The sequence below is a fragment of the Penicillium concentricum genome (assembly GCF_028827145.1).
Source record: "Penicillium concentricum strain IBT 3081 chromosome Unknown utg000002l_segment0_segment0, whole genome shotgun sequence".
NCBI lineage: Eukaryota > Fungi > Ascomycota > Eurotiomycetes > Eurotiales > Aspergillaceae > Penicillium > Penicillium concentricum.
In genome coordinates, this window is record NW_026622755.1 from 9,725,333 (window position 1) to 9,738,578 (window position 13,246).

Sequence of the window (13,246 nt, forward strand, 5' to 3'; positions counted from 1 at the left end):
AGTGATATATTTGAACAACAAGCTAATGGTATACCAGGTATGTTGCCCCGAGCCACGGACAGAGAATACAAGGGGCGAGTGAATTGAAACCATGGACTAACAAGTAGTCGCAGAGATGGCGACTCCTCTCAAACAATCACCCAATTCTAGTATTGACAATTCAGCGAGAAAAGCTTCAGAGAATGAAAGTGGCCCATCATTGAGTCCGATCTAGAAAGAAGTTGGGACAGGTTACCTCGGGCGGGTAACTCGCTGTGAATCGAACGAATGTATCGAATTCTGCATCGATCCTCTTTGCGAAGCAGAAAATTAGAAATTCGAAGTTCGAGCTTATCACCACGTCGATCGTAGCAGACTTGGATGATCCGCACGTTTCCAGTGCCGAAAAGAGAAATCATAAGTACCCTATATAGAAATATCTCATGCATAGCTGGAAAGGCCTGGTCGATTCAATTTGGCTCATTGGGAATAAAAGAGAGGTCCAGAATTCCGGCTGGGTTAGGCGGAATGCAATGACTTGAGCGACTGCTCCAAGCTCACTTAGTAGTAGACTGTTTTCCTCGGGGATTCCATCCGTGCAGAGAATGAAATGGATAGAGGATCCAGCGAGGGTTTCACCATCCCACCACTCTTCTAGCAAGCAATTTCTCCAGCCTAGGGTGTTGGTACCTCTACATTGTCCAGATGGAGAGTAGATGAATCCCTTGTCACCGCCATAGAGCTCCTCGTGACTATATACCATTAGCTGCCGCTTATAAAGGATCATGAATGTGAATTAATATACTTACTCAATCTCATTCTACCCGAATTTATGCCTCAGGGAAGTTTTCCCTTGGCGGCAGTAGCTGAACTGTGTCATGATAGAATGGAACACCTGTTGTGTAGCGACTGTGATATTCAACTCATGCCGATTCCGCGATGCGAGATCCAAATCCGGGATCTCTAGGTGACTTCCGACCACCGCAGCCTCAGCGGGCGATATCTTCTACGGTTTAACATCCTCTTAGAAATGGGCTGGGAATGACATTGTGTCTCGGAGGCCAAGAAGTATATGTCGTTCGGGTCAAATGTCTCAACAATGATTCCTAGACGCACAATCTCCCGTTTAGAGAAGCTGGAGCGGTCGGTCACCTCCAACGTATGGAGTATGTTGGCCGCAATATCTTTCGGACATCGGGAGAGACAGAAGGGTTTTTATTTTGCATGGCCTGTTGCATCAACGTTTAGAAATTCGGTCCTCAGGTTCAAAACATGGGAGATGAAGGTGGATAGAGAGGTGGACAGTTCTCTAGGGTGAAGGGGCAGTAGTTTGGGTAGCTTGCTCGAAAATAGGATGCCTACTGGAAAAATAGAATTTGTAGGATCAAATGTTTGAGATCAACAGGCAAGTTTTGTAGTCAACTATTTCACTATTACATTGTGTGAGAAAAATCGAAAAAGTTAAGAGATTTGCAATTTTTTGTACGTATGCTCTCATATATAACTATGTCATTCCTTCCTCTTACGCTTCTAATATAGATGGAGACTAGTTGTTATATGCTAGTAATCATTTCTTTCCTCTTTGGGTATTGCACTATAGAGAAAGATAGAGTGTACATAGCTAGGTGGTAAGCGGTGGGACCAATTTGAGGTCCAAATGAAATTTTGTGGAAGAAGTTGGCAACTCCAAGCTTGGGCGCCTCCCATACATTTCTCGAATATGTTTTTGTCAATGACCGCTGGTACTCGCGAAGCAGGGAAGAAAGAGGATTATGAGTGGAGGATTTCCCGAGTCCTTTCCTTGGGATCAATAGTGTAGGGTGAACTGTTTTGTTGTAGGTAGGCAAAGTGCAGCTGTGTAACTTGATTCTTTTAGATGGTAGAATAGTTCTAAGGTGGTAAAATCCGATCTCCGATTGGCTCTATTATCGCAAAACAACTAAAGAGCCGTACGGAGTACTCCGTACATAGCAGAGGATCATTGTCAGATTGACGGAAGAAAATTTCTGATGGCCTCGAGGCATCATGCAAGGATGAGCCGGAATATTCTCTTCCCCCGGGCAAGGAACCCGGGGATTCCTGACCCGAACGAATGATAATGCGAAATAAAAATAAACACGGAGGAGATCGTAGAAATCAAAGAGCTCGGTGGCGACCGGGTTTGATGTCACGTGAACCCCGGACCTGAGAAAAAGTCGACCCGCCCTTATCTTGTTATCGATCTGAACTTGTCAATCTTCGACCTTTACACGTCCTTCAGTCTCTTTCTCTCATTGGGAGTCATCGGCCTTCAACCTTCAACCTCGCGTCTTTCATCGGTCTCTTATCAGTCAATCCGCGTTTACATCTCCGACTCTCAACCCGCCTCATCTACACATTATGGATCACACACGCGATCCCTGCCCCTGGGTTGCCCTGAGCGACTTCGGTGGTGCATTCGCCATGGGTGCTATCGGTGGTGCTGTTTGGCACGGTGTTAAGGGTTTCCGCAATAGTCCCTACGGTGAACGCCGGATAGGTGCTCTCACAGCTATCAAGGCGCGAGCGCCCGTCCTCGGTGGTAACTTCGGCTGTTGGGGAGGACTTTTCAGCATATACGACTGTTCAATCAAGGGAATTCGCAAGAAGGAAGATCCTTATAATGCTATTATCGCCGGTTTCTTCACCGGTGGTTCCTTGGCTATCCGTGGTGGTTACAAGGCCGCCCGAAACTCTGCTATTATGTGTGCCGTCTTCCTGGCTGTGATTGAGGGTGTTGGCATTGGTTTCCAGCGCATGATGGCTGATAACACAAAGCTCGAGGTATGATGGACCCCCTGCCCTCAAATTGACCCGTTCGAGTTAGAGTCAAGACCTTTCTGCTAACCACGATCGTCTAACAGCTTCCTCCCCCACCCCCATCCGAGCACAAAGCTCTTGCTTAAATTCTCTCTCGTCTCCATTAACGATCGACCTATCTACATTCGATCGCCCTCAAACCATCCTACATTCCATCTCTTTCTTCATAACGGCATCCCGGCATTGAATCTCTCTTCCCGGGTGTTCGGTTTTGGTCATCATATTTAAACGACATATCATAGAGGTTTCTGTTTTCTTTACTCGCCTTTAATACCGCATCCAGCAGCCTGTGTTTTCAAAGCATTGTATTTTATAGACGGCGGATTTGTTCTTGTGGCTGGTACCAAGACCGGCGTGTCTCTTTTCTGTGGCCAGGTGGCTGAATAAAAGAATCTCTCCACTACTCATCCTGCGGAAAAAAAACCTGTTTATGACGGGACTATTTTGGATTCCTGTATATTAATGTATGGCTAACAAACATGAGACGCATTTCTTCTGTATATTCCGAGAACATATCGAGTCCGAGTAGGAACTATCATTTTTCGTAAACTGACTCTAGAACGATGCGGGCTTGCATAACATAAATAAAGCATAAGTTGAGTTTAGATTATCGGCTTTCACAGTTACTCTGCTTCATCTATGACTATCACTATACCTAGGTCTGTATCTCACTTCATGTTGGCCAATCATGCCCTGTGGTCTTGCTAGTTATGTTGGTACGAAATGCTGAGCATAATCTGCATTCCTTAGCTCTCTATAACTACCTCAGGTAGTTAGTTCTTCAACATCCAATCTATCTAATATAAGCAACCATTGCATCCATGGATAATCGCCCTTCTTGCTCTTCTTGCTGTATTCATTTGCCAGCATCGAACTATTTTGTGCCGTTTAACCAAAGGTAACATGAAGGGGACCGTTTCCATCATCAACAGGGCAGCCGTCGCTATCAGAATCGAATTCAATGGCACAACTACCGGATGTAATAACGGCGATACCAATAGAGTTTACATCAGTACCCCCTCCCCAGTGCCGAGACTATTTCCATCGCCGTCCTTAACCTCGCAGTTCTTTGGAGTGCCTGCAAAGCTAGACTTGCACTTAAACTTGCGTGGGGTGGCCCAGCAGTCGCCCTCAATGGTAAACTCGCGGCCGTCGCCGGTGTTATAGCAAGGTGCATGGTTGTCGGGGTGACTCTGGTAGTAGATAGCATCACCGGCCTCGTTTAGGATCGAAAAGCCACTGTTATGGCCATGCTCATTGCCAGTGGGGCCGGAAATCGTTGAAAAGCCCCCACTTGACCAGACGACAGTTAATCGCTCGGCGTGAACGGTTGCAGAGGTGGCCATCAAGCAAAGAAGAGTGTTGCGGACAGACAGCATGATCAGGGTGTGAACTTTGAGAGTTCCGGGTTGGAGGTCGTGGGTTATGGATAGAATAGGGTTTGTTGTCCTTAATGATGTTTTGTCTCAATCTAAGAGGCTTCTTATACTTGCTCTCCAAGTTATATTTACGTCCCTGATGGAGCAAGATGACATCATGAGATTATCAATAGCTGATCTATAATTTGAGTCTCACTTATCAAGTTTTACCACCTCGCCACGAGTGCCTGTTGCTGGGTCCGCAGACAGACTGCTCTAGGGGATATCCTTCATCCAGCAACAGCTAAGTGATCGACTAAGAGCCAAGGCGGGCGTACTCCTTATCGAGTTGAGCCAATGGAAATCTGCGATCTGCAACTGCAGATCACTGTAGAATATGCCAAACTAATCTATATGATGCAAACTTCTAAAGTTGCAGCGACGAAGTTGGTGCAGCCTGTCATTCGGAGAGTACGGTAGACACCATTCCAGATGTAAATCGCCTTGTTGCATTTTTAGAGACAAGATAGGAAAGTCCTCTTCTCACTTTTTACATAGACCTGCAAATCCTGATGGCGTCAACAAAACGCGAAGGAATATGTTGGCTCCACCCGTTCGGGGCCAAAAGGTGGAGTCAAGAACTGCGAGTTTTTTGGACCAAATGGCAATATTGTATGGAGTAAATTGAACCGTATAATTCTAATTGTAGGCAGAAGACACATACTGGTGTTGATATGTGTTGTAACTGTTGAAGCCCGAATATAATACAGGATAGACGAACTAAACGCCCATTGAATCCTCCTGCTCAGTCTTCCTTCCTGCAGGCCAGCGACTTGTAGCCCAATTCTTCGGCGTTGACATTCCAGAGAGTTTGCCAATGTGATCCCCTGTCCCCTTTCCACGCAAAACGGCCGAGCCGGATTTCGCCCCCAGCGCAGAATCATACGTCCAAAAAGCGTCGAAAGCCTCCCGAATCCGGTCAACTTGAAACGCAACAACCAAGACGATCGTAATAATCCCCACTGTCAGCGGAGCGGAGATGGCCCAAAACAGCGTCTGTGAGCTGGTCATATTGCGGATGTCATTGGTATTCATGCCGAGGTAGCTAGTCACAAACGACAACGGCATGAAAACCACAGTCACAATGGTGAAGACAAGTATGGCCTTTCCTTGGTCTTCCTGCCGCACGTCTACCCCACTGCGCGTCTGGTTGGCCAATGAGTCAAGCTTTATATTGAGCAGTGAGATTGCTCCGAGCTCGGCGTTGAGCTGGCTGATGAGCTTGTTTAATCGCGCTTTTTCGAGCTCGAATGCGGAGAGCCGGGACTCGGTCGTAATACGGAAAGAATGTGGGTTTATGACGCTGAGGTAGTTTGAGAGAACAAGGCGCTGTCTCTCGGACGCCTTCTGGATTATTTCAAGCTCCTCGCGGACGAGATAGATTTCCTGCAGTACGCGTCGGTGGGGATTTTGACTCGCTTTGAATTGCTAAGAGCGAATATATTAATTAGTAACATTGCTATTAGTAGCAGGGACCGAAAAAGGGATACTGACCAGGGTGCGGACGTATTCACGATAGATCTCGAGCAAGTTGACCGGATTGCTTTGTGAGTCTCTGCAACGGACGTCCCCCATAATAAGGGCGAGGACTAATCCGGGACCCACGGCTTCGTAGGTCACAACATCTGATATCTCGTCGGTATATGTCATCAAGACAATATCTCTCATGGCGCTTTCCATGGACATCTCTGCCTCTGTCCCAGCGTCCGTGACCCCATCCACTTCTGATGATATCAAGAAGGTCGACACAGGGTCGGGACCTGTGTAAATTTCTCGCTTTTTATGAGAATTATTCACGAGATGCGCACTGGTCACAACCATCATTAGGATATCTTGAAAGGCATCAACCAAATTTGATGGGATGCGATAAGTGTCCCGGTCAAACTCTCCTTTAGCTGATACCCCGTGCTGGATCTGAGCCGCCATTGTCTCCAAGCTTGTCAGAAAGTCTTGTAACTCTCCAATTATTATCCGGTCATCTTTCCGACATATATATGTCATGTATTCTCCAAATTCCATCACCCATCGTGATTGCCAGTCGTTCACCGAGCGTTGTTCGGGGAAAGCTACGGAAACATGCGTAAACAAATGGTCGATGGCATCCGACCGAGTGGAGTATTGACGGGATGCACTGCATTTCGAGCAATCCCCGACGCTGAAAGTGAGTTCATCCAGACCTTCATCTTCTTGAATGTCTGCATAATTAGTGCTGCCGATGTTGGCTATAAAGAAGGTCTCCGGCATCCGTTTTTGACGCGTTCGGTTGGCCGGTTCTTGTATGTGGGATTTGTCCCAATATTGGGGGATGGTCTGTAGATCTAGGCATTAGAAGTTGTAGGACTAGAGGGAGTGGATGTGTCTCACGGTAAGAAGGTCGTGAACCGCTCCCCAGAACTTGCCGCTGACAGCACATGGATATGAAAGTGGTGCGAAGAAACTAAAGAGTCGACATAGCCGAATGATAACATCTTTCAACGCCACCGCTTCTGACGAGAGTGATTCGGGGGCAATCTCAGCATGTTCCGCAATCAACGTGGGAAGAGAAACGGCATATATTTGTGTGATAGCCCGATCCACATCAAAATAGGACTTTGTCGTCGCTTTTCTATAAACTTCCCACCCATCCCCATCGGTAGGCTCGAGAAGCTCGTTATTGATATGTGCTGAGACGTGCTTGATTGTCTCTTCATCCACGCTCAAAGGCTCGGGCCGCTCATTTAGATACTGAACATTCGACTTCAGATGATCCGGGCTGGTGTTATCGAGAGGGATGTTTGATTTTGAGATCGCGTTATTTTCCCTAGACGGCCTTTTCCTTGTTTGCCAGGTAAATACTGGCGGGAATTCCAAGTTGATGGTGGATCGATGAGGAGGGGGAGATGCCTGGGAGGCAGATGAATTTCCGGCTGAGTCGGATGTCATGGAACGACGACCATGATCAGTCTGCTCTTCCGCATCTGCTGTATTGGAGATAATATCTTGCTCTGCAGCCTCAGTATCCCATGAGAGGATGGGCTTGGTCGGTTCGAAGTAAATATTCGAAGGAGAGGGTATCTCGTCATCGCCTGGAAGTCTTTGGTTGATTACTACACCGGGGGAATATGAGAAATATCGCAGCCAGGGGCGCGCTCGTGAGCGATGTCTTGCTCCAGTATAGCGCACCTCATCTAATTTCCCAGATTGGTAGTCCCAGTCCGCTTGGGATTCTTCAGCAGGTTCTTCTGTCTCGTGCGGACCCCGTTCATCTTCATCTGTCTCTGGTTGAACCCGTTCATCTGCCTCGGGCGGAACTTGGCTTTTCTCCGAGTGATCATGACTAACAGTCTCAGATGGGTTCTTCTTGTCTTCCTCTGTTTTAGAAGATTCATCAGAGAAGGCTGGCTTTCTCCACGATTTCCCTCTTTTCTCTTTATCTCGGCGCTCCTCTGAGCTCTCCTGTATAAAGGTCTCAATGTGAATGCGAAGAAGGGTCGATGCGCATGAGGCTGTTAGTTTGATCCAATCCTCTGCTCTGATCAGAACTTTGTCTTGGGTAAACATTTTGAAATCATTGTTTCCATGCCTCTGGGCTCCATACCCACGAGGTTCATAGCTCCGCCCTTCATAGGCACGAGGCCCATACGCACGAGATCCATACCCACGAGGTTCATAGCTTCGCCCTTCATAGCCACGAGGCTCGTACTCACGAGATCCATATCCACGAGCCTCATAGCTCCGCCCTTCATAGCCACGAGGCTCGTACGCACGAGATCCATATCCACGAGCCTCATAGCTCCGCCCTTCATAGCCACGAGGCTCGTACGCACGAGATCCATATCCACGAGCCTCATAGCTCCGCCCTTCATAGCCACGAGGTTCATAACCACGGCCTTCATAGCCATGCCCCTCATATCTGCGGTCTTCATACCGATTACTCTCATAATTGTGGCCTTCGATTTGCGGCAGGCAATATCTGGAAATCTTGTCTCTCATTGCCTGGTCGATAAACATTAACCCTCTGAGACCTCGATGATATCATATAAAAGGAAAGGAAATAGATGCCATACAAAGAATGTTTTGCAGTGCTCCACGGGGAAGAAGAACACACGCTGGTCGGGGTTGATGACACAAATATTGGTAGGCGATGATGACTGGGCTGCTGGCGGGCTTATGATCTCCAACGAGGGGCTCGCGCCATCCATAAGAGGAATCGGTGCACTCGTAATGATGAATTCTGTTGTCCCCAGGTGTCAGTATTTTGTGATTGGCTCGTAGAAAGTGTTTTCACGAACGGAAATTGACGATCACTGCCCACAATTCTGAGACATGAATAATATGGCCCTTTGGAAACACTCCTGATTTCCGGATTACCTGCTGCAGGTCACGGTTGCGGGTAGACTCCAAGTTGTAAAAATACTGCAGGAGGCTGCGAGTCGAAAAGTCGGACTTGCGGAAAGATTGGGCTGCATCCATCTTTTGGGTTGAATAGTACGGAAGACGGAGGAAGATGGCCGACTTTTCGGTGTGGTCCTGAGTGGAATTGGTGCCGACACAGCGCATCACGTAGTGCGGCTCACTTGATCCAGGAAGGTCTCTCTGTGCTCGCTTCAGGAGCGATACGACGAGAGCCCTATTTTCATCACCCAAATTCGGCACATTTGATGCAAAGCGCTGCATTCTTAGTGAGAATCATACATAGTCCAATACATAGATAAGACACATACCATGAAATCATCGAAACTCTTCGTGTCGGTTTGCGTATGACTAATTCTCAATGCCGTCATGAGTATATATATTCCAATGATCAGGGACGGTCTGAAAACTCACGTCCATGAGAACTGAGGGTCCTGTCCCTCGTTGACTGTTTTGCCTGTTCGATAAAGGATTACTTTCCCGTACCCCGGCATCCGCGAACTAACGACATCCAGCCTTTGGCCGACATGTCCCCGGTGGGATGGGTCAGCTCTGAGGCTACCCACGGATTGTTTGACAGTGGACGCTTTCAGACCGACATCAAAGCTCAGCGGCGCTCCAAATGATACGCACTTAGGCGGCTGGTAATTTGAGTTTCGGTCGGGATTCAATGGATTCACGTCTTGCCAGGGGGGCGGCTCTGTATAAGTCTCAAATCCTTTGGCTTCCTGAAGCCGTCTTGTGTGTGCAAAAAGCCCGGCTAGGACTCGCTGGCTGATCGATTCTTTGATCTCAATATAATCTGGGTCCGCCTAGGTTCTGTCAGTGTCCTATACCTATCCTTGGTATGTATTTGACTGGCCTTTGAAAACTCAAACGGCAAATCGTAGGCCTCGAGGGTTTCCGGAAGCAAGTGCCTGCGATGGACCTTCCAATGGCAAACGCATCAGATCAAGCCGCCTCAAGAATCGGGATGCTGTTTACCCTTATCACAGTGGCTTCATTATTGTTCTGATTACATGTTAAAACGTATTTCCCTTGGATGTGCCACTATTATTGTACCTGATACTGAACATTCTCCTCTCTCGTTTCTGAGTACCTCTCATAAATGTCTCCAATCATGTTGTAAGTAAGGAATGATGTAGAATGCACAGACTTTGACCAGTGTTCAATTATATCCAACAGTATCTGAGGCTAATATATGACACGTCACTTGTGTTTTACGAGAATTTCGTGGTCTGTGCGAATATGGCTAACACTGCCGAGCAGACTATTCTCACCTGGGATAAGCCTCCAGGGCTTAAGGGGCTGGGGCTATCAAGTAACGAAAGCATTCGAATGCCCAGTGGTATATCAAATACACACCACAGGGTGTGGAAAATAGAAGGGGAAGCCTTCCCACCTGAGGGACAAAGCCACCACAAAACACTTGGTAAATGCGATATTTTACAACTCATATTACAACAACCACGTTTCTAGTATTCTATTCGAAGCTAGTAGCCATCAACAAGGCTTTGCGACAAAATATATCTTCAAGAACATCGAAAACTCGCATTATCATAACGTTGAAAATTACACTCGGACCCAGAAATATATATCTCGCATAAATTAGTAATATTTTCTAAGCGCCCTAGTCAAGTTAGATATTAAAAAGAACCAATTCAACCAATTCTTTGTTGTTCTGTAGGGGAGCTCGAGCAAATAATGTTATGTCGAGCCATCCGAATTGACTGGCCAAGGGGAAAGGTCTGGGGAAGAGGAAAGGAGCTTCGAAACTATTTTATATTAACATGAATGAATATTTAGTTCAAGATGGAAAGGTATAGTCTACAATCAATCGCCAGCCATGGGGAAATCGGTGGCCTTAGCTGATTGCGCTAGTTCCGTTCAGGCACCCTCGTTCTTAGCTCTCTCAATCTTTTCGTCTTCCTGATCATCCTGTACAGCGAGATGCTGACGTTCAGCTATCTCAAAGCAGACGCATTCGAGAACCCCAAGAAAAACGGTCGAAAAAGACCCCGCGTTCGGGAGCCCCTAGCATGTAACCATTGTCGAAAATCCGAAGTCCGCTGCGATCGCAAGTCACCATGCAAACCGTGTCAAGATCGTGAAATGGACAGATAGTGCACTTACCCCCGTTCCAAAAGCCCAGCTTCGGAATCTGTACTAGTATCCCCTCGAAGCACAGATATTGATCTACCCGCGTCACAGCAGCCGACAACCCGCTCCCTCCGCTGGCGGGATCTTCTGAATCCCGATCGGTTTACCCCACCAGACCACTGTCAGTCATGCCAATTATGCGTTTAAGGGGTCGGACTTCAAAACAAGGCTGATTGGTGGCACACATTGGATGGCCGTGTGCAGCGACTTGCCAGTGATAGGGGCCATGCTGGAGAAGACTGTTGATTTCCAACCGACATGGAGAACTTTCGCGGAAGTCAAATCTCTCCTTCGCGTCACAATTTCGGTACCAGCCGGGGTGAATGGAGATGGTAAGAAGCTACTGGGTCTCCTTCCCGATCGATCGACCCGTGAAAAGTGGATCAGACGATATTGTGAAACATATGGTAGAATTTACCATGTGATCGACCAGAACTGCCTGATCAACGAGCTGGAGGAAATATTGATCGAATGTCTCGACGCCAATGAAGTGCACATTCTCAAGATACTGCTGGTCATTGCAATTGCCATGCAGACCGACAAGTCGGAGCGATTACGTGGGCACATGATACTGCAAGAAGCGGAGAGCCGTATTCATACCTCGACACAGTTCCAAAAACCTTGTGTTGGCGTCGTGCAGACTTTGTTGTTGTTGATAATCATGAAGACCATCACTGCCTCTGACACTGACAAGATTTATAGCCTCGGAGGTATCATGGGGCTCACTTCGCAAATCGCTCTGAGCATGGGCTTGAATAGGGATCCGGCCTTGTTCCCCAGTGTCACTCCTTACTATGCAGAAGTTCGGAAACGATTATGGGCGTGCTTCTTTCGATTGAGCCTCGACTATTGCATCCGAAGTGGATCCCACTTTGGTATCCGACTGGAAGATGTGGACTGTCCTCTACCAAGCCCTGTGGAGCTTCTGAGCCTTGACCTCGAAATCGTGATGGAGCCAGGTACCAGCGACTTTGCTCCACAACTCCCCAATTATCAAGCGAGGTAAGGGATCGAATGGGCGCCTCTTTCTACAAGATCCTGCGTGAGTTGCCTGCAAATCTACAAGAGGGAGCTTCTTCATACAGTCCAATCGAAAAGCCTCAGCAAGCCTTGTTATCAATGCATGTGCATAGCTTCATAATTATTATCACACCCAATTTTGTCGTAAGCGTCCCATCTCATAGTTCGCAGCGGGGTTATTGCTATGAATTATGGGGCAACTCGGTGTCCATTCTCTGTCAGTTGCAGGAGGTGTTACAGACCGGCTCTGAGTTGTCTAGCGTGGCCTACCATCTCCTTTGGACTGACCTTTCCCGCGCAGCATTGACTGCATGTCTGGTGGTTGATCGTCTGTGGAGAATCAATCTGGGGACAACTGTATCCAATGGCCCCCAGCCCACGCTGGTCATATTCCAACAACCTTTGCTGAAATATCTAGACTCTATATTGCAGATTCTAGCGGGAATATACCATCTCGGATCTGTTGCAGCGAAGACGAGACTTGTCCTTGCTGTCGCAACAACAGTCACCTCAAGCCTGATCAACGACCTTGGCGGCCCACAGCAGGATATCAAGTTTTTTAGGGTCGGCATCACAGCTGCCGAGGAGGTCGTAACCGAGATGAAACAATCCCTGAAACAGGAAGACCAAGACTCAACACTGGCCTTGCTGGGATTCAATAGCGCAAGGACATCAGCTCCACCAAGTGTGGCCACCCCTCTTGCGGCAGACTGGATGGACCATGCACAACTTCCAGATCCCTTAATTCAGACATTGTTTCCGAGCGACTGCGACTTTTACCCAGACTCAGAATCTCCGGGTTTGGGTATGCAGTCCGATCTATGTTTACCATATTCCATGGCGCCATTCAAATCTCCTTCGACAATCCAGTCGATACCTAACCTCTTGTGGGAAGACGTTTGAATTTGAATCCGCTGGCACCTATTTTCATCGCCTGCGCATAGACAAGTGGAGAATGGAGACTACGCACCACCACCCTTTTTTGTTCTTCTTTTCTTTCTCCCCATTCTTCAACTGCTACGATAACCCACCGATTTGCATGTCGACAGTATACTATATCTATATTGTCCTCATGGCCTGTACGATCCCCGCGAGCTTTCAAAGAGAGAAAGGTAGTGGTCTTTGTGGATACCTTTTGTATGTAAGACTTACTACGTAAGACCCATATAAAATATACCTAAAAATATAAAGATACAAGACCTCTGAACTACTGCCGTGACTCGCTCTTTCCGTTTGGGATCCTTTGTTAGCTAGCGGCTTTCTTGTCTTCAACGTCCGGACTAGTGGTTCAGTTAATGATAAAATGGCCATGCAATAGATCTGTGGTAGTCTTTAATGAAGTTAAGCATGCAGATTTACATTTTCTATTGCCTTCTCTATCGCACTAAGAATCTGATCTTGCCCCAGGCATGTTGACAAGTTCCGGGTGCCCGTCTTAC

General features: G+C 47.4%; 4 protein-coding genes across 4 annotated transcripts; 2 read left to right on the forward strand and 2 right to left on the reverse strand.

Annotated features, from left to right (window-relative positions):
* Positions 1 to 2,358: 2,358 nt before the first annotated feature.
* On the forward strand, positions 2,359 to 2,903 carry N7517_007425 (Mitochondrial inner membrane translocase subunit Tim17/Tim22/Tim23/peroxisomal protein PMP24; the record flags this gene model as incomplete). Its single annotated transcript, XM_056725155.1, has 2 exons — positions 2,359 to 2,781; positions 2,862 to 2,903. 2 exons carry the CDS (start codon positions 2,359 to 2,361, stop codon positions 2,901 to 2,903), a joined length of 465 nt encoding a protein of 154 aa, XP_056581405.1.
* Positions 2,904 to 3,821: 918 nt separating this feature from the next.
* On the reverse strand, positions 3,822 to 4,196 carry N7517_007426 (uncharacterized protein; the record flags this gene model as incomplete). The annotated part of the gene is made up of 1 exon (XM_056725156.1): positions 3,822 to 4,196. One exon carries the CDS (start codon positions 4,194 to 4,196, stop codon positions 3,822 to 3,824), a length of 375 nt encoding a protein of 124 aa, XP_056581406.1.
* Positions 4,197 to 4,955: 759 nt separating this feature from the next.
* Positions 4,956 to 9,574, reverse strand: N7517_007427 (uncharacterized protein; the record flags this gene model as incomplete). Its single annotated transcript, XM_056725157.1, has 8 exons — positions 4,956 to 5,663; positions 5,730 to 6,545; positions 6,600 to 8,210; positions 8,282 to 8,448; positions 8,507 to 8,885; positions 8,939 to 8,978; positions 9,042 to 9,439; positions 9,506 to 9,574. 8 exons carry the CDS (start codon positions 9,572 to 9,574, stop codon positions 4,956 to 4,958), a joined length of 4,188 nt encoding a protein of 1,395 aa, XP_056581407.1.
* Positions 9,575 to 11,013: 1,439 nt separating this feature from the next.
* N7517_007428 (fungal specific transcription factor domain-containing protein) lies at positions 11,014 to 12,710 on the forward strand (the record flags this gene model as incomplete). Its single annotated transcript, XM_056725158.1, has 2 exons — positions 11,014 to 11,789; positions 11,873 to 12,710. The coding sequence occupies 2 exons, from the start codon at positions 11,014 to 11,016 to the stop codon at positions 12,708 to 12,710; spliced, it is 1,614 nt and encodes a 537-aa protein (XP_056581408.1).
* Positions 12,711 to 13,246: the final 536 nt, after the last annotated feature.